At 53.5% G+C, this 23,011-nt stretch overlaps 1 protein-coding gene across 2 annotated transcripts in view; it reads left to right on the top strand.

The window, feature by feature from the left end:
- The window catches only part of GLI2 (GLI family zinc finger 2), a 255,045-nt gene that overhangs the window by 65,988 nt on the left and 166,046 nt on the right, over nt 1–23,011 (top strand). Inside the window, exon 2 of one of the 2 annotated variants that reach the window (XM_077861356.1) lies at nt 2,688–2,862. In XM_077861356.1, coding sequence (XP_077717482.1) covers nt 2,718–2,862 — 145 coding nt within the window. In that variant the 5' untranslated portion in view covers nt 2,688–2,717. Of the gene's footprint in view, nt 1–2,687; nt 2,863–23,011 lie in introns of those variants that run through there. The other variant, XM_077861358.1, reaches the window with a different exon arrangement.

The following is a 23,011-nucleotide window of genomic DNA, read 5'->3' as shown; positions in this document are numbered from 1 at the left end:
AGGTGGGGAGAAGGGGCTGCAGGAAGGCTTTGCTTAAAGGTCAAAAGGACTCAGTGAGGCCTTGGCCAGCAGGGGTGGTGGGGGAGGTGAGGGTGGGGAATGTGGTGAGATTTGGGTTTGGGGAAGGCCCCTGGTTGTCTGGGGAGATGACAACCTGGAAGAGGACCAGACGTGGTGTAGAAGGTGCCCCTGACCCGGAAGGGAAGGGTACCAGAGCAGCCGGCTCCAGAGGCACCCCCTGGCGAGGTGTTTTGGGAAAGTGAGTGCAATCACAGCCCATCAGATGGAAGAAAATGGGGAGGAGGGAGGTGACCCAGAAGTGCAGCTCAGATGGCTGGGGGAGGGTGGTCCCTGTGTCGAGGCTAAGGGAGCCCGGAAGGCAGAGCAGGCCTGAGCCAGGCGTTGCTGCTAAGCAGAACCGGAGAGAACAGATGACCTATGCAGATAGACTGGAGGCCAGAGGAAAGCCGTCACTCACCAAAACCTGCAAGGAGATTCCTGGGTCCCCCTCTGCCTTGGGTTTCCTTGACAGGGAGTTTGTGAAAGCTGGCGGAAGCGGGACAGGCCGGTGTGTGCAGACAGAACGAGGCGGTCCAGGACCTCCCATTTTCCACTTAGAAAGACGTGAGAGTTTTGGGTGGATTTAACAAGATGGAAATTCTGTACCTGCAGATATGAGTTTAACCTTGAGGGTGGGGATGGAGTTGAACAGTGTCTTTGGTTTCTGTCCTGCTGCGACCCATGGGCTCCCGACCAGAACATTCCCTTCCCACGGGCCTGCAAACTGGCCCTGCCTCCCGACACAACCACCACGGAGGACCTCTGGGCTCTTCAGTTGTCGCATCATTTTTTTTTTTTTTCTGCTTTTATGGCAAAGCTTCCTGACTAAATTGTTTATACCTCTGTTTCTCCTACTTCCACTCATTTCTTGACCTCCACCTGGGCCCTGGTCGCCACACCGTCTCCCTCCCTCAGTAGCTTGGGAGGGAGCTGATTGCTCCCCCCTCTTCAAGGCGTATCACTCCTGCATTGGCTTCTGGCACCCCCATGCTCTCCTTGTGGTTTTTTCCTTCTCTTTCTCCCACTGGCTACTCCTGCTTACTCTCCTTGACTGGTTTCTTTTCTCATTCCTGGAAATGTTGGAGTGCCCCTGTCTCAGCTCTGGAACTTTCTCTTCTTCGCTTCCATCCCATCTGATCTTTCCCAATGGCTGCCATATTCCTGTCTCCAGCCTCTGCCTCTACCCCGAGCTCTGACTTACGTTTCCGACAGTCTCTGTGTGGCTTAAAAAGGATTTCAGACTTGATGGGGCCCAGACTGAGCTCCTGATTTCTGCTCCAAACCTGCTTCTCACCCACTGGGCTCCGTCTCAGCAAATGACAGCACCATTCATTCATCCAGGTCCTCAGCCAAAAATAGGAGCCGTCTTTGATGCTACTGCTCTTCTTTTAAGAAGTTTGGCTTTCACATTTCTGTTCTGTGACTTGATACAAATAATCGGTTAGTAGTATCTGTGAGTGATGAGGCATGTGAGTGAAAGGCTTGCTTGTGACCCAGAACCCAGCCTCAGACGGAGCATTACCTGGGCCCTGCGTCCCCCCGCCCCCCGCCCTCCCCCTCGGGCTCCCCCTCTTTCCACCACAGCCCACGTCCAAGCCCTAGGAGGTCTGTGATCTCTGCATTCCACCACCTCCCCCTTAATCCAGATCACCATCATGTCTCCCTGGGTCATTCCCATAGTGCTTCTTTCTCCAGATCTACTCTCACAACAGCAGAGTGACCCCGATATACTGTGAGACCTGTCATGTCCCCCCTTTGCTCAAAGCCCTCCAGGGTCTGTCCTCACCTTGCTGTTCTTGAAACAAGCCAACCTCTGCCCACCCAGGTCCATTCTTCAAACAAGCTCCTGCCTCTGCCCTCTGGCTGCTGTGGGCTCCCTCAGAGCTTCACTGGCACCCCATTCCAACCTCAGAAAGGCAAGGCCGTTGTCCCTCCACCCCTCCCACCCTGCCCTAGCTTACCACTTGGCTTTCTTTTTTTTACGCTACTTCTAGCTAACTGAAACTAAGTTTACATTTATTCCCCTTCCCCTTGTATATCATCTCTTTCCCAAGTAGAATGTAAACTCCGTGGACTATACCTTCAGCACCAGACAGAAAGCCTGATACGTAATAGGGGCTTAAAAATGTGCTGAGTCTGCGCCAGTGAGTAAATGATGAAAGATCTGTTGAATGAATGAATGAATGAATGAATGCACACACACACAAATAAATGAGAGGTGGATCCTGGTGAGCAGGGAGGGAACAGGAAACCAAAGGCTTTCCTTTGAGGACCACTAAGTCGTTGTCACACTATTTGGACTTTCCTGTGATCCCGAGTTGGAGGCCGTTACTTCGGACTTCCTTTCTCAAAGTGGGCCTTGCTCGTCGTCACTGCCACGGGCAGTAGGAACCTGTTGGTCAGATTTTAAAAAATCTGGGGTAGGGGGCAACGCCCACGCTCGGCTGGGGTCCTTGAGGTCGTTTCCATACCCAGATGAATCTCAGAACTAATAATTCTCCAAATTAATTAAACCCTCCTTCCCAATTATAAGAGAATTAAGTTGGTTGCCACGAATCTGGGTCGATGTATCCCGGCTGGGTCTGGGGGCAGTCAATGTTGGTGAGTGTCTTTGTCTTTTCCTCCAGGGTTGTCACCCAGGACTATGAGCGGCTGAGATGGAGACGTCGGCCCCAATCACTGCCACGGAGAAGAAAGACGCCAAGAGTGGGAGCCTGGAGGGTGCGGCTTTCCCGGACCCGGGCAGGAAGGCCTCTGCTCTCGCGGTGGCCACGGCGGCGGCGGCGGTAGCTGCCCACGGAGGTACTTGGTGTCCTGCATGCTCAGCTGCCAGCGGGGGTGTTTTTCATTAGCCCGTTAGGATTTAATTAGGCTGATGGCCGATGTGCTCAGGCAGGCGTGCTGGTTTATGGGGGGCGAAGGGGAGGGCGCACCCCCCCCCCCCGTCTGCTCCTGGGGATCCCAGGCCCAGTGACGTTTGCCGGCAGGTTGCTTGGGCGGGCGCGGGGTGGGGGGGTCCTGGCCGCCCTCAATCTGCCAGGCGGCCCCGGGTGCGTTCGCTTGGCACATTTGAGATGTGCCAGAGACACGGCTCCTGGCCTCTGGCCCGCCAGGGACTATTTTGGAAAGTAATTGTCTCCTGATCCCTTCTGGCTGTAATTAGAGGGTCAGGTACAGAATTTAGTATCCTTAGGTGAATTTCTGGCCAACTTAATTATAACAGAAGGACTACACGAGCCACAGCCTCTCATTTACTGCCCCGAAGAGAAATACTCTCTGGTTTCCACTGGTCCGTGCCAGCATCCCGTCGGGAAAGTTTGGCGGGAAGGCGAGACCTCCCCTTGTGTGTGCGCCGTCCATCTGGAGGCCGCAAAACTATTTCTGTCTCTGAGGAATGGAGAGTCTTAGATTTCTTTTCTTTCCTTTTTTATTCAAGTGCATTTAGTCATGGCCTGTTGCTCCCGCCGCTCAGGCACAGCTCGGAGAGTGGTGGGGGCAGATTCGCCCTGGCAGGATGGGTGTGCAAGGGGGGCGGGGCCGCTCACACTTTGATGTGCTCGCACATGCACCCGCATATGCACCTGCACATGCAGCCAGGCTCGCTGAAGTGCGGAGCTCAATCTAGCAGTCAGGCGGGGCTGAGTTTCTGCATTTCCCACCAGAACTCAGGTGATGCTGGTGCTCCTGGTCCATGGGCGGCACCGGGCACAGCTGGAGGCTGGAGCCCAGGGTATCGGGGAGACACTGAGAAGGGGAGGAGGGGGTTGGTGTTTCCAGCAGTGAACCAGAGGACCTCTATGTTGTCATTACTACATTTATTTTATCCTCACCCCCTGCCTCCCGTGATGCTCACTTAGAGGTCATGATTAGGCTGTGTGGCTCAAGTTCAGAGAAGGAGATCTGAGACCAACCTTCTTGTTCCCCCCTAGGAAGGTAGGCGTTTGGCCTCCCTACCTGGATGATGCCCCTTGACCCGTGTCCATCTTGGAGATGAGCTCTCCAGGCTCTCCCTCTGTGACCAGCTGGGGTGGAGGAAGGAGCCAAAGCCCAGGGCCGACCCCCCACACAGGGTGGTGTCAGGAGATGAGGGAAGGGGAGGCTGAGAGTGGGAGTCTGCAGGTGGCTGGGTGGCCCTGCTGCCTGGTCCTAGAGCTGGCTCATCCTGGGCCTGGCTGTGTCTGCATGTGATCTGTTCCTTCTCCAGAGCCAGGGCCTATGCTGCCCTGGGGTGATAGCTCAAGATGTCCCTCTGCCTGATGGACAGATGCATGGCCTCTGAGGCCTGAGTGAGCCCTGGCAAGCCCAGCCCTCGGTGCTACTCTGGCCTGCCCCTGGGCCCTCTGGTCTCCCTGCCTCGGCCTGGGTTGGCCTCTCCTGAGCCATGAGTAGATGATGAACTGCCACATGGTGAGATTTACTGCCATGCCACAGTAGCAAAGAACAGACACAGGCAGTAATTAGACAGTGATTAGGATGTAACTGGGGGGAAGAGGAGGCCCCTCTAGTGTCAGACACAGTTGTCACCAACATACAATAACAGCAAATGCTTGAGGGGATCTGGATCTGGGGGAACGGGCAGCAGACCTGCAGCTTGGGGTGCAGTGGCCTCACGGAGGCATCCAACCCTGCTCTTCCACACCTGCATCCTTCCTTAGGATGCTGACCCTGCCCATTCCTGCAGGCCCCCATCCCCTGGTTCCTTGGCCCCGGAGGAGTGCTCGGTTGATGCGGTTTCGGTTGATGCGGTTTCGGTTGATGCGGTTCCAGAAGACGGTGGATATGACCGATCTTTGGAATGAGTCTCAATCAGACGCCGCCGCCACTGGGAAGCCTCCTCACCACTCCTGCTCCCCATGGCCCTGTCTGCACAGTTTGTGGGGAAGGGCCGTCCAGGACTCAAGCAGGAGCAGTGCAACGCACAGGGGGCTGTTGGCCTGGGTCCTCATTCCAGCCACATCCCCTGGGCCATGCCATTTACCTCTGGGCCCCGTTTTCCCAGTCATGAGGTGGACATTTGGATATTTGGCAGATGTCATCTAGCGTCCTCATGATCTTGTGACAGTCCTCTGTTATTGAATACTTAGGCTGTTTCTAGTTTTTGACAGTAGGAAAATAATGTGGATGTGAAATCCTTCTGCCTAAAGAGATGTGTTCATCCTTAAAGCCAGAGCCATACAATTCCAGTGGTGAGATTGAAGCCTCTGGAACTGGTGATGGGGTGAGAGGGTTCAATCGAGGGGTCGGAGGCTGACCTGCAATACAGGCAACCCCCTACATCTGGACACCTTGTGACCCTGCTGGTTTGTAGGACCTGGCCCCTTTGTCATCACTGCTGCTTGCTCATGACAGTGCTCCCGACATCTTCATGCAAGACTCACCCATCCTCTGGACCGATGTGTGATAAGCCACAAAATGCCAAGCTTGTGTGTTCCATGGGAAGAGGTTGATTAATCAAACCATGGAATAGTTATTGAATAGAACGTCACGTAGCCACTGAAAATGTTTATCAAGACTTTATGATCATGGTCGGGGTGGGCTCCCCCGGGTGTGCCTAGGTTCCAACAGTAAGTAAAAAAAGCAGGGTACCAATTATATCTTACCTCTATCACAACTTTAGATACCTAGAGGTCCCATCAGCAGTGGTTGCCCTGATGGGACTCAGGGTGATGGACAGTGCATACAGGAAGCCCATCTCTTTGGTTCTTAAGGACCTTCAGCCTTCTAGAATCCTCTAGTAGACTGTACCTACCTCTGAGAGCAGGGGTGTGCTGAAGCCAGCCTCTGCTAACTTGTGTGAGGGGACTGTGGACATCTTCCAGCTCTGCCATCCTTGACCTTAGGTTGGTAACTAGAAGTCGGCCACAGTGGGAGTAGTTAAGGCAGGAAAATTGGCAAATGCTACAAATCAGGACTGTCTGCTCCCGCTGTCTCCTGTCAGAGCCTGTCGTCGAACATCTCCCAGCACAGGGAGCTGCTGAGTACGAGGCTGGGGTGGCAGGCACGTTTTTTCATGAGTGCTCGGAGCTTCTCCATTTTGTGAATGAGACTGAGACGAGGTAGGGCCGGGACTTGCCTAAGGCCACTTGCTGGTTGAGCAGAGAATAAGATCTGAGGCTCCCCGTCACGCAGTGAGTCTATTTTTTTTTTCTTCTTTTGGTGTTTTCATTGGGTGATTTGGGCCATAAAGTCCAATCCACTGATACTTGGTGATAACTGTCCAGCCCTGCACCAGCCACAGAAAGTCATTTGTGCAATAGGCTGGCGGCGCCTTCTCTCTTCCAAATGACCTATTCTTTGATATCTGAGGCCATGACTTACTTGCAGAGGGACCCGAATAGTCACCTGGCCCGCCTGGCCCCTGTTGTTTAACCTCCCTTAGGTGTCGTGGAGCCGGACCTGCTGGGGGCTGGGTATTTCCACTCAGAGTTGCTACCTCTCTGAGCCCACGTGTGCACAGCAGGACAGGGTGGTGGCAGAGGGCGAAGCAGCACTGTGGTCAGACTGGGGGCAGGTTCAGTGAATCACCTGTCTGGTGGGAGCAGCTGGCGAGGAACAGACGGCAGAAGCTCAGGCCCAGGCCGGCAGAGGCCCAGGCCGGTGGGTCCTTTCCCAGCCTATTTAGCTGTGGTGCTAACGCTTTGGAGACCATAAATCTTTTAAAAAACACATTTTGGCCTAGAGCTTTTTTCCCCCTTTAATTTTTAAAATGGCGTAATTTTAAAGGCAATTTGATTCAGATGTTTTTCATTGCTTTACACCGAAACTGCCCAAATGCTGTCGTATTTTCCTCCTCAACAGTAGGTTTTCTTTCCAAAAATATTTCTGAACCTGTGTGCCTCAGCTGAGAGCACCAGGGACCCAGCTACTCCAGGCCTCCGGGCTGGGATGATTGGAAAATCTGGAGCCATAAAACTTGGAGCTGAGTCTGGGTCTCAGAGCTTTGCTAAGTCCCTGAGGTCAAATATCCAGACGGGCTTTAGAAATTCTGTGAGGCGCACTACCGTGGCAACACCTAACTGTTGCAGAATGCCCACTGTGTGCTGGGCCAGGGTCCCTCCCAGTCTGGTCCCTCGCCAGCAGCATCAGCATCCCTGGGAGTTGGGGCCCCCCATCCAGGCCTCCGGGAGCCGTGCTTCTGGGAGTGGGGCTGGGCAAGCTGTGGAGATTCTGATGCACTTGTAAGCGTGGGGCCTTCTGTGTTCTAGCTGCATGAGGCAAGACATGACTTTCCTTATGTAAAGTGGAAATCACATGCTGAGCTGATATGGGAAAATTACAAGACACAACGTGCTCCCGCCTGCCTGGCACAGGGTAGCTCACGGGGAGTGGCTGCTCCTGCTGCTGCCCTTCTTGCAGGTGGTCCAGAGAAGTGGTAAGAAACAGCTCAGACTCTAAAGCCACACCACCTGGGTAAGGCCCAGCTCTGCTGTCCTTGGGCAGGTCTGAGCCTCTGTTTCCACATCTATAAAATGGACACAGCAATGGTCCTTACCTTACCATGTTGTGAGAATTATTGGAGTTAGCAACGTACAGTGACAGGTGCTAAGTTAGCTCTGTGTGAGGTCCAGGCTAAGTCTCTGCTTTAGTAGCTGTTACTAAAGTTTTCCTTTTCTAGGCCTGGAAGCTCTGCCTGACTTCAAAAGGCTTCCCTTCGCTGGTCGCTCTTGCTAGTTGACTTTGAGGCTGGACAGGGGTAGGTAGACCAGATTTCTGCTGTCTTCCTACTGGAGAGTGGTAGAGGGAGCCCTGGGCTGCAAATCAGGCCTGAGTTACTGTCCTGCTTTGCTTCACTATCACAGGCTGTTCTGGGTAGGTGACCTGACCTTGATCCCTGGCCTTGCTAACTCAGCCTTCTCCCTCGTATGCTAGTGGGTGGGAGCAGACCAGAGGTTGCTGAGGCTGACCATGCCTCAGAAACCCATGATACAATCGTAATAGATACAGATCCCCAGGCCACTCCAGCCCCGTGGAGATGGAATCTCCCAGGCTGGGGCCTGGTTTCGGGTATGTTTACGTTGGATACAGTTGGGCCGAGGTGGGGCGTGCATCCCTGGAGGGGGCACACTAACCAGGTACAGCTGGTTAGTACTGGCAGGGTGGTGACCTGCGTGTCCACCAGGGTTGAGCATGTGTGACTCTCAGCACCTGACTCCTGTGGCAGCGTGGCCCCACTGCACCGGCCACCCGAGATCACCTTGTTTACTGGCCCTGTTCGCTTCTTCGAAAGTTTCTTCCAGGCACGTTTTTGCCCAGTGGTCCGTTTTTGCCTATCCCTGTCCGTCTTGGAATACTGTGTGAATTCCAGAGTCTGTAAACAACTCAGGTGGCGAGCATTGTTTCTGGGGTGCCAGGGTGAGGAAATGTTACCCAAATCACTGGACCTTACTGTGTGCCCTGTAGTTTGATAAATGCCTCTGAGTCCTTGGTGTCTTTGTCCTCTCTTTGATTCTGGGCCTATGGGCAGGGCATTGTTGGCTCATCCCCCAGCAAGGAAGACACCCGGTAAATGATGGTTGAGGAAGGGGAGTCTGACACTGTCATGCCAAGTGTGTGCTAGTAGGCTGGTATGGCCTGCTGCCTCTGAGGTCCCTGGGGTGAGTTGGGCTGGCCTGCTTCTTGGCCCCCGCTCCCCTTCTGAGGCCCTCTGGAACTTGCCTAGTGGGCCAGCCTCCCCAGCCTACCTGAATTGCTCTGCTGCAGCCACACACTTCTGCCTTGGGCTGGAGGATGTACTCAGGTGTGACTAAGTGGGCAATTATTCTTATTTAAGTGATTTTCAGGATGGCTGTTGTCGCTGCTACTGAGTTTGTTTTAATGGCCCAGCCACATGGAACAGCCAGTTCCCACCAGACTTTTCTCCAAGAGCAGAGCTCGGTCCTCCCCCGACAGCTTCGCACACTCAGGAAGCAGAATACAGCACGACTGCCTGGACTTTTTCTAGGGGCCCCTGAATGACTTAATGATGCCCTGGCTAGTGAGGTCTCATGTGCCAGGGCTGAGCTGGAGGGTCGGCGCTCCAGAGGCAGAGGTGAGGGTTGGAGACTCCTTTTGGCCCACAGTGGAATATGGTAGAAAGGACCTGGGCTCTTGCCAGCTCCCTGTTGTTAGCTGTTTGCCCTGGAGCAAGCCCTCTAACTTTTCTGAAGTTCTTGAAGTAGAGATGGCCATGGGAACTACATCTGGCTCTTGTGGGATGAAATGGGAGAGTGTTTATAGAGTGGCTATCAGAGGGTCTGTTTAGTGACCAAATGTTAGTGACACGAATGTGAATGCCCATTCGTCTTGCACATCGCGGTCTCCTGTGACCTTGAGACCTCATGCTCTAAGGGCCGCTCTGAAAGTCCCTCAAAACAGCTGCCAGCCAGAGGCACCTGAGTGGCTTAGTCGGTTGAGCGTCCAACTCTTGGTGTCAACTCAGGTTGGGATTTTACAGGAATATATTGAACATCAGGTTGATGATGCGATGATGGTGCTGCAGCCCGAAAACTTCCCTTCAGTACTCCTAAAACTAAAGAAGGCTATTACTACCGTCAAATTTTGGAACACTACACCCAGGCCAGGCTGACTGACTGACCCATTTTTGGGTGCTGAGGTGGATCAACACCACTGACCCTCCTGCCCACACTCTGGCCCAAGGCAACTACCAAAGCCTAGGCGCCCTCTGCACTAGCAAGTACAAGGAAATGTTCCTCTTGCAAAGAGTAGAGAGCTGGGGGGCAGGAAGCGAGGTGGTGAGTGTCAACCTCCTAGGCTCATTGGGCATCAAAAAAATGTCTCAAATCCCTCGGGGTCGTGAGATCAAGCCTCACATCCGGCTCTGCACTTAGCGGGGAGTCTGCTGGAGATTCTCTCCCTCTCTGTGTCTGAAAATAAATGCATCTTAAACAAATAAACAAAACAGCTGCCATCCAGATCAGAGCAGATGCCCCACTTGCCCCAACACAGCAGCCCCCGCCTCGGCGTAGCGTTCAAGGCCCAGCCCAGGGGCTGTGCTCTGGAGCCTTCCACTGGCCTGCCTGACTTCTCCCACTTGGTTGTAGAGGCCAACGCACCCACATGGCCACTTCAGACCCGCATTGTGTGTTTCTGGCTGGCACATGTGAGCTGATGAGCTCTGCCCACAGAGAATGGAAGCCCCTGAGGGCCACCCTGGTGGCTCCAGCTCCTGTTTTCTCCCCGGGCCTTGGCCACACCCGGCACACATGGCCTCATTTCTTGGGGTTCATTTGTGCATATTTAACTGTTGCAGAGTTGGGGAAAGCTTCAAAGTCATTTCCAGATACAGAACTGAGAGAAGCCTGAGTGATCATATAGTTCAGATCTGTCCATTTTACAGATGTGGAAGCCAAGGCCCAGAGACCTGAAGCACACACAGTCATCTGGTGACACCACCAGAACTGGAGACCGATGGACTGAGAATTGCCCATGGGATGGGACACAGCTGCTCCCAGCCCAGCCTCCGTCCTGTCCCGAACCCCAGCTTCCCAAATTGATGGTGTTTATGTTGGAAACATTTTTCTGACGTTTGGTTCTGTCAAAACTAATTTTAGCATTTCTAAAGCTTGGTAAAAATACAGTCTCATTACTTTGATGTCAGTGCATAGTTTACTATTAGTATATTCTGGGGTTTATCATTTTAGTCATGTTTAACACGGCTGCACCAGGCATGCACTATTAAATCTGGCTTATTTTACATTCCTGTCCGGAATTATTTATTTGTAACAATTTCCTCTCTATCAAAAGACACAGCTAATGCTGTGTTTTAATGTGTTATTTACACACAAAATAACCTATTTACAACTCAGTGTGCGCCGGAGGGAGAATGGATGGGCCCCAGTTTCCTGCGTTCTGTTATATCGGAGTTTAACAATCTGGTTTGCTAATAGAACCATTTATCATTGGTGTGGGGGGATAATTTATTTTATGTTTGTGGCCAGGTCTTACCGCCTCTGATCTTGGGAACATTTTGAAGATAATGAAGTCAGGCCTGGTGTTCAGGGTGGAAGCAGGGCACTCAGAAGAGGAGGGGGACCCATGGCCTTCCAGAGGTGGTGGCCTGGGTGCCTCTGGGTTTCCTGAGCTCAAGTGTGCATCCTATGGATGGTTCCAGAACACCAGTCAGAGATGTGGTGATGTAGAAACCCTGCTTCTGCCCTTCAGGAGCTCTCCTAGTTGAAGGCATCGGGGGACAGAGAACAGAGCACTATGGGGATGCTCAGGAGATGGTGACATATTCTGCCTTGGAAGCTTCATGGGGAGGCAGTATCAGAGCTGGGAACTGAAGGATGTGGAGGGCTTCATCGGGTGAAAAGAGGAAAGGGTGGGTGGAAGGGGCAGCAGAGTGGCCTGTTGGGAGTGCAGGGCGATGGGGGTGTGTGTTGTGGGGCGGGGGTGGGAGGCAGCATTTGGTCCATGTGGCTCTAGGGTGGGGTATTCAGGTGGGACCTGAGAGGGCCCCCTGCCTCACTAGCAGGTGGGGTACCTAGACTCTCCCCTCGCCTCCAGGCCTCAGGGAACCAGTGACCAGGATTTAAGGCAGACCCCTGTCACATCAGATGGTCAGTGTCAACTTGAAAGCGCTATCTGCAGTGAGAGGCATCCTGTGCAGAGAGACTGGAGACAGGGAGTCCAGTGAGAGGTCCCTGGGTCTGGCAGCCTGACAGTCGCATGGCAGGGATGAGCAGCGGCATCTGGGACCAGTGGGACCAATGAAGGACTGCTCGGGAGTGAGGCCCAGGGGTGTCCGGGGCTGCTAGATGGATGTGTGGCCACTCCACCGCGCAGGCTGAGGTCCTGTGGCTCTCTCTGTTGGAGTCTCAGTGCCTCTGAATGAACTGTTGCCCTCTCAAGCCCTGTGCCAGCGCCAGAGGGTGCAGGTAGGAGGGAGGGAGGGGAAGCATCCAAGAAGCAGGAGCCATAGTCTCTGTCCCTAAGAGCTGTGGCCCCAAGGAGAAACCACACACCACCACTCACAGTACTGACGTGGCCATGACCTGATGCCCAGAGCAATCAGAATACTTCGGCAAAGGAGTGGGACCTGACAAGGCTCCGATATCTGAGTAAGGCCCTGGCGAGTCCACGATCTGCAGCTGCGTGCCCTCTCTGACCCCGGGTTCTACAGGCAGCAGCCGCACACGCAGCCTGGGGAGAGGCTACCAAAGTGGTGCTATGAAGTGTGGCAGGGCTTAGGGCAAGCCACAGGGAGTGGTGCATGGAACAACCAGCTCTGGGGTGGCCAGCATGGTCTGAGGGCCAAGGCTCGGGCTTGGACAGATAAAGTTCGAATCCTTGCTCTGCCCACTTCCCCTTTGCATATCCTTTGCTGATCTGAACCCCGGTGTCTTCACCCTAAAAGTGGGCAAAATACTTACCTTTTGAGGGCTAAGATTACAGATAAGCAGGGTAAGGTGCTTGGAAGCATGTGTCATAAAGTAAGTGTTCTGGATGTAGTGGTTGGTGCTTTCAGTATTATTGCTGTTGCTGTTATTATGATTGTTCTAGAACTATTTCTGAGACTAGCACATATGCATCAAATAAATAAATTTGAGAGTGAATGAATGCATGAGTATCTGAGCAGAATCTTCACAAGGAGTAGAAGCTTGCCCATGATGTATACAAGGGGAATCTGCCTTCTAGCCCAAGGAGCAGCATGTGCAAAGGCCCTAGGAGCTGAGGGTGGCTCTGTCAGCCCCTAAGGGAAGGGCTCCCTTCACTCCTCAGCCCCTCAGTACAAGCTGCTGTTCCTGGAACTGGGAAGCCCAGTGATACTGTGTTCAGAGGCCCCTCTGGGGTCTGTGTCCTCCGGCTGCTGCCTAGCCAGTGGTGGACGCTGGAGGCACAGTCCAGCCCAGCTCTGGGTGCATGTGGCTTGTTGGGACCTGCTCCAGGTTCAGCTGGTCTCTCCTCTTGGGCAGGTGGGGAGGAGGGTACTGGAGGGCTCTTTCTTGAGAAACTGCTCTTGGCCCTTTCCCTGAGACTGTCCAGGCTGGCGCTGCTCCCAGTGGACATGGGTTGCCAGCTTATGTTTGTGGGGCCTGGGAAGTCTGAAGGTAGCAATGCCTCTGGTCTGAGGATGGTCATTTCTGCGTCTGATTTCCATCCCATTTTTATTAGTGACATTTGAAAGGAGGGTTTGGATTTTGTGTGGTGCTGGGCAGAGGACACCAGGCATAGGCTCTACACCATCCTCAGGCCCTGCCATCCTGGAAATGAAGGAATGTCCAGGGGAAGCTTCATGCCTGGAGGAGCAGGTGGTCCTGCATGGTGTGAGGGTGGTCAGGGCAGGAAAGCCCTCCCCAGCAGAGTGCCTGGTATTTCCCTGTTAGCTATCACTCTGCCTGCAGGTTGGTGCAGAGGCCCATGTTGTCCTAGGTCCTTCTGTGTGACCTGGGTTATCAAGTGCTAGGCCCCTGCCCTGTGGCAGCCCAAGGGCACTGGAGTACCTGGAAGTATTCATGAGAGAAGGCTCCAAAAGGGAGGCACAAATTGTCAAAGACACACTGCTACCTCTGCAAGTTCTGAGGCTGGATGCAGGTGGGACCTTCATTCCGTTTGTGATTCCCAGAATCTACACACACTTGTCACATCTCTCCTGGCCTTGTTGGTGACAGGGAAAGCAACAGGTACCTTTAGCTAGAGGCAGGCTGGCATGGGGTATGAACATGGGCTGCCCTTGCCTCCTCTGTGGACTGAGGGTGATGAAGCCTCACTGGCCAGCTGCATAGGGCACGAGAGTCTGGCCTGTGGGTGACAAAATAGTGACATCACCTGCCTGAGAGGACAGGTGCCAGCTCCTGGCCATATCGTTAGTGGCCAGAGCAGGGCAGAGCTTCCTAGCCACCCACGGCAGTGCTGACGTGCCAGGCCCTAGCTTCCCCGGCTCTGAGCCCAGGATGGGGCGGATAAGAGGAGGGAGAGAGGAGATGACGATCCACTCTTAGGTACAGACCAAAGGGAATTGGAAACCCAGCACACACCAAAACTTGTATACAAATGTTCACAGTGATGCGATTCAGATTAGCCCCCAGATGGAAATAACCCAGAAGTCCATTAGCTGGCTAATGGGTGAACAAAATGTAGTGTATTCACATCTGGAATATTATTTAACCATAAGAAGGAGCGAAATACTGAATCTTGCTTCAATACGTGTGAACCTCGATGACATTATGCTCCGTGAAAGCAGGCAGACGCAGAGGGCTGTGTCGTTGGACCCCATTTATGTGAACTGTCCCAAACAGGCAGATCTCTAGAGGCAGAAAGCTGGGGGTGGGGAGGAGGGAATGGGGAGTGACTGCTAACAGATATGGAGCTCCTCTTTGGGTGATGAAATGTTCTGGAATTAGATTCTGGCGATGGTTACACAACCCTGTGAATATAGTAAAAACCACTGAATTGTATACTTTCAAAGGGTGGATTTTATGGTATGTGAATTATATCTCTGTTTTAGAAAGAAAGGAAGGGAGGGGGTAGGGAGGTAGTGTGGGAAGAGGAGAAGGAGGAAGTTAGGGAGGACGAGGGGCAGGCCTGGCCTCGGCCTCCAACCCTAGTGCAAGTCCCCGGGCTGCGTGAGCAGTGCTATCCCTCGGGGGAGGACCTGGTTCCCCTGGCCAATGAGCAGCCTCCCCAGCTAATTCTATAGGCTCCAGAAACTCTAAAAATAATTGGAGTGGAAGGAGGGTGTTTAATGACAAAGTAAATAATTACATTAAGGGTGTGAGTTTGGAGGGAGCCAAGTAAATCACTTTAGAAAGAGCACCAGCCTCCAGCTAACATCCAGTCCTTTATCACCAGATCCCGTCCTCCCTCGGACTCTGAATAATTGATTGTGGCAGGCATTGTGGGCCAAGCAGCAGCAGGGGCTGCCGGGGTCAGGCGGGGCCGGGAGAGATGGCCCGCCTGCAAGCCAGGGTGCCGCGCCAGCCCCACCTGCTGCTCCAGGTACATGAGCCCCCGGGGCAGGGGGCCCTGGGTCCCTGTCCTGCTGGAAATCAGATGCTTTGCTGGGAAAGGCCAGGGCTCCATGCTTCATGTCGCCCTCAGTTGGACAGAAGATTCATGTGTGTTTCTGAGAAGAAGGAGCATCAAGGGCCATGTGGCCCACTGAGGCCCAAAGAGGGAGTGGTTTGCTAAGGCCACACAGTGAGCATGTGGCAGGTCTGGTAAGAAGCAGATCTGGGACACCCAAGCCAGGACGCTCTACCAGCCCCGGGGCGGGCACTCAGGTTGAGTGGGCCTTAGCCCATCAGGGGTGTTTCCAGATCATGTGTGGTGTTCCCACCCCGTGATGTGATGATACGGGCCCTCTTCAGAGCAGTGTCTGCGGAGGGTGGGTGCCAGGAAGGTTGTGCCTCCTGGGGAGTGGCACAGCTGGCCAGGGTTGGCATCATGAGGGTTGTCTGGCACACACGCCCACCTCCTCTGTCCTGGCCGAGAGTTCCTGGTTTGCTCCTTCCCTCCACTGTCTTCTCTCCCTCCACCCCATGGCCTCACTCTGTCCTCAGTGAGTCCCAACCTGTGGCTCCAGGAGCTCCCTTACCTCTTTCCAGTCCAGTGCCCGCCCACCCTCCGACTGACTCTCCGCCAGCGGTCATGGGGGATGGGCAGGCAGCCAGACAAAGCTGAGCCCCAGGAGGGACAGTCGTGATGTATGACTATAGGAAGGTAGTTGTACCTTGGCCTGGAAGGATGGCTCTTCTTTGATGGAAACCTAATCATGATGCTCAAGTGCCAGGGACAGAAACCCACTCAGACCTTCCAAACTACATGGATTTCTTGGCCTCCATAACTGGGCAGCCATAACCAGCTGAATTTGAGATTCCAGCAATGCCTTTGGGACACCATCTCTTTCCCTCAATGCTCTTGGTTGGCTTGCCCCTTGGTTGGCAGGCCAGCAGCCTCTCCCCACCAGGCAGCAAGAGCTGCTGCAGGTGAGCGTGAACCCGACACCCTGAGCTCTTGTGGGGAAGTGTCTCCTTCCAAGTGACTCTAGCAGAAGTCCAGGGCATCTTCTCATTGCCCTGCCTTGGATCCCCTGTACCCTGTGAGCCAGTCACCATGACCAGGCCATGTGTTATTATGGACACTTGGTGGTATGGGGAGGGCCAGCCTCCCTGACTGGTAGGGACTGTGCACAGGAGGATGGGTCCCACGTGATGCTGGGCAGACCAAATAAAAATGCCCACCTCACTTCAGCAAGTTGGCAGGAGGGGGGATACCTTGGGGATTCCAGGCACCTGTAGACACTCACAGTGAATGGAGTCAGAGCTCTGGCTCTTCAGAAGCAGGGAGCAGTCCTCTAGTCCTCCCTTCCCTGAGCTACCTCCCCTGGGCTCTATCTGGAGTAACCAGGGCCTCTCTTCCTTCCCTCCTTGTCCTTTAGAACATCCCGTAGGGAACACAAAATGTTTCGAGAAGTACCAGGTCTGAGCCTTAGAGAAGTAACAGATAGTTCCACAGGTAGTGCCGCTAAGAAGATATATATATATATATATATATAATAGATTTTATCTATTTATTCATGAGAGACAGAGAGAGGTAGAGACATAGGCAGAGGGAGAAGTGGGCTCCCTGCGGGGAGTCTGATGTGAGATTCAATCCTAGGACCTCAGGATCACATCCTGAGCTAAAGGCAGATGCTCAACCACTGAGCCACCAGGCGTCCCTAAGGAGAGTTTCTTTAAGAAGGAGGGACATGTGGGAGAGAGTCCTGAGAAGGGGCAGGAACAGAGGCCTGGGGGTGGGGATGCAGGGTAGGGACCAGAGCACTTGCTTGAGAGGAAGCTTCACACCAAGGGATGTGAGGAGAGATGCATTTGGAAAGGGAACTCTGAATGGCTTTGGAGAGCCTGGACATGCCGCAGGGAATTTGGACTAAGGGCAGTGGGGAGCCATGGAAAGGCTTCAAGCAGGGGAGGGACATTGGAATCCACTCCCTCTTCGGCTAGATTGGCTAGATTGACTTACACCCTGTGACTTGAAGCATCCCATCCCCACGAACAAATGCAGATGATTCCTGCAGGGTTGCTCTGTTTTTCAGACCTCCCTCTTTTCCTCCCTCCCTCCCTCCCTCCCTCCCTCCCTCCCACCCTCCCTCCCACCCTGCCTCTTTTCCATCTTTTCCCAAATGTTTTTTTGGGGCGTCTTGTGTGCTGAGCAATGTTCTAGCTGCTAGATGCCCTGGACTTTTGCTAGAGTCACCTGGAAGGAGACTCTTCTCCATGAGGGCTGTGTCAGGCCCACGCTCACCCACGGCGGCTCGGAGCAGACAACACACAGGCAAGGTCCAGTTCTTCTGGACCTGACAGCCGGGTCGGGCAAGACGGGAAGTACGTGAAAAAACGACCACGCTCTGCAGAATGCCGTCTGGGTCCTCCGGCTGGGGAGACAGGGCCCGTCTGTGTGTCCCAGGGCTGTGAAAACCACTGCCTGTGTCAGAGGTGCTGGTGACGCAGAGTGGAAACCGCTGGCGGGGGGAGGAGAGGCGCATGAGCTGGCCCCGGCCATCCCCGTGCGGGGCCTCGGCCTCCGGCAGGGGTGCTGGGGCGGAGCCCCTGGGCCGGACACCTGGGCCCTGGGCACTGTGGGCGCAGGTCAGCTCCTTGGTCTGTCTCATGGGATCGGTACGCCCTCCCTCGTAGAGCTGAGCTCGGGACTGAGGCAGAGGCCAGCCTTGGGGGGCTTTGGAAGGACCAGCCGACTGTCGTGCCAGCCCCGGGGGACCTCAAGCCTTCCTCTCGTTTCTGAGCCATCCCCCCAGAGTGGGCCTCTGGAGGCATTTCCAGCTCCCGGGGAGACCATCTTGTGGACATCACCCTTGCTAGTCCAGCTTATTGGGATCCTCTTTCCCCTGGCCCCACCCTTGACATGCAGTTTCTATCCTCTGTCCCTATTTCTGGAATGTTGCCTCCTGGGCCATCCTGCTCAGGTCTGGCCCAGCTGGGCCCTCTCCCCATCCCGACCTGTCTGTGCATCCTGTCCTCCACTCTAGCATGGCGATAAAAGCAAGCACCCCCTGTCAAGTGGAGGCTGAAAGCTGTGGTCTCTGTTCTTGCAGTAGATTGCCAGGCCTGGGCGAAGGTGTAGGAACACGTGGCTGTGTGCTGTTGGGCTCCCTGAACTCAGAGACACAGCAGGCCCTCTGTTTCTTGACAACCACCATCCCCCAGGAGCACTGGGAGGTCCTGGGGAGGCTGCCACCAGTCCCTGTGTGACATCTGTGGGAGCGTTCACAAGAATTCTCTGCGTGCCACGGAACGTAAGGCGTTGGAACTCTTCTGTTGGTGCCTGCGCGTCACTAACACTGACCAAATGTCCTGGCTGTGGGCTGTGGGTGGTCAGACAGGGTTTTTGTGCATGTATCCCAAGGAGGAGTCAGGAGCTTCTGGGATCTTAGAAAAACAAAATGAAACCAAAAAGCAGAGTCCATGTTTCCCTATGCTGTGATTCTAGGAACTTCATTGCCTTGAGGCTGTGGAGACGGCAAGAGTGGCCTTTGAAAGTTTTTCCCAGAGGAGATGGGGGTGGAGTGGACCATGGGGAGATGTGGCCAAGATGTCCTTGGGCCCCCCCATCCCAGAGCTGGCCCAGCTGCACACCGGGAACAGCCCGATCCCCGTGGCTGGGCTGTGTCTTGGGAGGGAGAGAACCAAGCCCAGGGTCAGACTGAGACTTTTGGCTCTGCTTTTGCAAGAACTTCTCAGCTGGGTGGTTGCCTGGGGCAGGATGGACACCACGTCACCAGTGTGCTGGCTCGTTCCCTTGCCCGTGGTCTTGTGGGCACAGATGCATCTGGTCTTTCATCTTCAGATGCCCCAACCCACCCGGGCGCCCCCCTGGGCCTTGCCTTTCTTTAGTACTGTCTCTTCCCTACCAGATCACCAGGTTGGTCCAGCCCCCTGGGCCACCTTGTCCTGAGAGAGTCACTCCCAGGTTCCCTGGCCCTCAGACTGTGCCCCTAATTTGAGGCTCCTTGCACATATGGCATCCTAGTGACAATGCTTAGAGCCTCTACCATAAGGATTCTAGCACACATGATCTATTTAGGTATAAGGAAGGGGCAGGGGGAGGGGAGGCAGGAGAGGGAGGGCACCATAGCAAGCCAGTTATTACCAAGAACTACTGCACTTTCACCCCAGGTTGAGACTCCAGGACTCCGTATGATCCGTCCTGCCCAACAGCCAAGGTCTAAGCACCATCAACTCTTGTCTGTCCTTGCTTGAGGGCTGCTCTGGCATTTCTGACCTGTTTGGTTGTCAGGCAAAGGGGGCAGAGAAAACCCTTCATTAACCACCAATGCTAATGGTCAGAAGTTGGGTGTGTGTGTGTAAGGGCATGAGGGCATGAGTGTGAACCAGTAGCATCTGCTCTATGGAGACAGAAGTGGTGGATGCTTAAAGGGCATAATTTCTAGGGACTTAGGGATCCTTTTCTGTGTCCCTCTCTGTGATTTCATCATTAAAGAGGAACTCAGATTCATCTTAACAATGTGTGAGTGTGCCACAGCGGGTACTTTCCAAGGTGGAGGCCATGCAATGTGGCTGTTGTCAACCACAGTGCCCTCGTGGGAATGAGTTTATCAGATGCCGCGTTGAGAGACTAGATTTGCTGGAGAAGAGCACAGGAGGACAGGAGAGAGGCTGCTGCTCAGAGAAGGGGTCAGAAACATGCCTGAGGGACCTGAAGATTCCCCTTGGTGTGTCATCGGAGACTAGAGCCCGTGTCTTGTCCTGCCTTCTTGAGGACTGTCAGTGTCAGAAGTCCTGAGGACCAGGGCCAGGGGAGCACGGACTGGTTCTCCTAGACTGGCCTTCTGGAACGGAAGAGACCCTGGACCCTGAGCCCCAGAGATGAGCCTGATTTATAACCAGTCACTAAAAATATATATAGCGGAATAATGAAAGCTTCTGTTACTGAATAGGCTCTCTCTGGCCGTTGTAAAGATAAGTAACGGCAGTTATAAGGCCACTTAAACCCTTACCTTTGGGGTATAAAGGGGTCTCTGCAGACAGTAAGTCTTTATCGAGAAATGTTTACTCGTAAAAAACACAGTGAAGCCTGGGAGAGAAGGCATCTGAGCCATCAGGCCTTTCTGGCTTTATGTAGCCGCGGCCCTTTGTAACAGGAGCCGCAAATCACCTCAGCCCAAAGTTGGGGGTGGGAGAGAGTTAAACCTGACTGCTGCCTTCCAGGCTGCCACCATCTACCCCGGTTCCCTTCTCCCATTGGTGGAGGGGACCGTCTGGTGAGTGGTGGCTCCCTGGCACCATGGGCCAAGTCCGAGCACTGGGCACAGGGGGCTCCTGGCCCGCCTCTCCAGTCACGCGGTGCCCATCCCATAGGCCGGCCTCGGGTGCCTGTGCGCCTTTGTGCAGGTCTGCCTCTCCCTGTAATGCCCTCCTCTGCTTTCCTACCAGGCTGGCTCCTGCTGGTCCCTTTGGGGGCACTTATACATGTTCCCCTAGACACTCACTGCCATACTCGTTGCAGTCCGGTTAGGGGAGCAGAACCACTGTGAGTGACATGGGACAAGGGTTGTGATGTCACCAACTGCACCCAGCTAGGACACCTAGCTGGGGGAGCCCTGAAATCTCTGGAAGGCTGCAGCCTCTGCATCTGGTGTTGGGTCAAAGTCACCATAGGTCAGTGGTGTCTGAAGCGGGACAGAAGGCCAGGTGTGACATGGGCAAGAGTGTGGACAAACTGGGACCCATGGGGACAGTTAGAGCTTACATTTGTCTCTCTCTGCTAGTTGCCAACCTTGCGCTGGACGGATATGGGGAGCTATAGAGGAAGCCTCTGCTGGGAGTTGTACTTGCCCTAGGAGCCCCATGGGAGCTGGAGTAGCTGGCTCTGCCCACCTTGTTGGGTGAGCCACAGATTGGCAATGCAGTGCAGAGACTGAGGGTGGCATGCCTGCTGCCCTGCATAGAGGCTTCCCAAACTGTTTAGTCCCTTAAAAATTATCAAAGACCCCAGAGAACTTCTCTTTCTCTCTTTTTTGAGATTTTATTTATTCATAAAAGAGAGAGAGAGGCAGACTCCCCATGGAGCAGGGAGCCCGATGCGGGACTCGATCCAGGGCCCCTGGGATCATGACCTGAGCTGAAGGCAGATGCTTAACTGACTGAGCCACCCAGGCGCCCCGAGAACTTCTCTTTATATGGGCTTATATCTATCAATATTTACATTACTCGAAATTTAAGGTGAGAAAAATTTTTAAATATTTAAACTTTTAATCCACTTGAAAATAACAATGGTAAACCCATCATTTCTATCAAAAATAACTCTTCTCCAAAATAAGAAAGGAAGAAGAATGGGATCACACTTTTGCAAATCTCTTTAATGTCTGACTTAATGGAAGGCAGCTGGATCCTCGTATCTGCTTCTACGTTGGCATATCTGTTGTAATATGTTGTTTTGCTTGAAATATGTGGAGGGGATCTGGCCTCACGTACAGTTAGAAAGGGGGGGATGTTTTAAAAGCCTTTTCGGCTGATTGTAGATACTCTTCTTTGATACCCCCCTGAAACTCGACACGTCGTTGTGTTTTAAAATTACGACATGAAATCCCAAACCCTATCAAAGACCTTTCCGTATTCTATTTGTAAAAATCCATTGGTCTCTCTTGCACTTTGAGTGGCTGTTTTTACCCTTCCGTTATTTTATGCTATCGTGTGGAAATAACTGGCTTTTGTCTTTGGGATCTACTGGCTCACGGAGTGGACGGCACTGCGAAAGAACGAGTGAGAAAGATCAGGGTTTGGTTTGTGATGAAAACTCTGTGACTTTGCCCCTGCCTTGAAAGAGAACCATGCTTTGCCCCATCCTTCCTCCAGACCTTGAGGATTTCAGCTCGAACCTGGAACCACACGGAAAAGGGAGTTCTTGGCAATGAAGTGTCCACTTAGCCACATTGCCATGTACAAAGCCACCCCAACACCTCCACGGGGGTCTCTCTCTGAAGCCCCCTCACTCTTTGGTCCCACCTACCCTCTGGCTGCATTTTCTCTTTTCTTCCCCTTCCTTGACGGAGTTGCCTCTGCTCCCTGTCTGCAAGTCACACCCCGCAGGACCGTGCCTTACCCCTTCAATCATATGGCCTGGTGAGACCCCCATGCTGCTCAGTCCAGTGGATCCTCTTCATGTCTCCTCTTAGGGACACCCTGGTGCTTGGTCTCATACTCCCGGCCCTCTCCTTCCCTGGTTTCTGGATATTACACTCCTCTGCATGGCCAGCTGTCCCCTGCCTGCTCCTGTGGCACAGGGTCCCAGTGGCTCCACCACGGGCCACTTTGGTCTCACCTTGGGGTCCTACCTTGTCAGCCATCTCTGCCCCATGACTCTTTCACTCAGACCCACTCATCCAGTAGCCTGTCTGTCCTCGGACTCCTGGATGCATTATGGTTCCCTCTTCACCCACTTCCAGACCCGTATCCCTCCAGACCTCCTCTAGCCCCTCACTTGTATATGATGGAAACTTATGGGATCTGTGTCTCCACACAGCCCCATATTCAGGGTGCCACGGGATCTACTTGGATGCACCTTCCTTTTTTTATGATTTTTTTAATTTGTATTTTTTATTTAAATTCAGTTAATTGATATATATTGTATTATTAATTTCAGAAGTAGAGTTCAGTGATTCATCAGTTGTCATAACACCCAGGGCTCATCACATCACATGCCTTCCTTAATGCCCATCACCCAGTTACTCTATCCCCTCACCCTTCTCCCCTCCAGCGACCCTCAGTTTGTTTCCTAGAGTTAAGGGTCTCTTACGGCTTGTCTCCCTCTCTGATTTTGTCTTATTTTATTTTTCCTTCCTTCCCTATGATCCTCTGTCTTGTTTCTTAATTTCCACGAGTGAGATCATATGATAATGGTCTTTCTCTGGTTGACTTATTTTGCTTAGCCTAATACCCTCAGTTCCATCTGCATCATTGCAAATGATTTCATT

The sequence above is a fragment of the Canis aureus genome, chromosome 20 (genome assembly GCF_053574225.1).
Source record: "Canis aureus isolate CA01 chromosome 20, VMU_Caureus_v.1.0, whole genome shotgun sequence".
Taxonomy (NCBI): domain Eukaryota; kingdom Metazoa; phylum Chordata; class Mammalia; order Carnivora; family Canidae; genus Canis; species Canis aureus.
The sequence above is the reverse complement of the archived record's forward strand: the minus strand, read 5'-3'. Positions and strand labels throughout refer to the sequence as shown.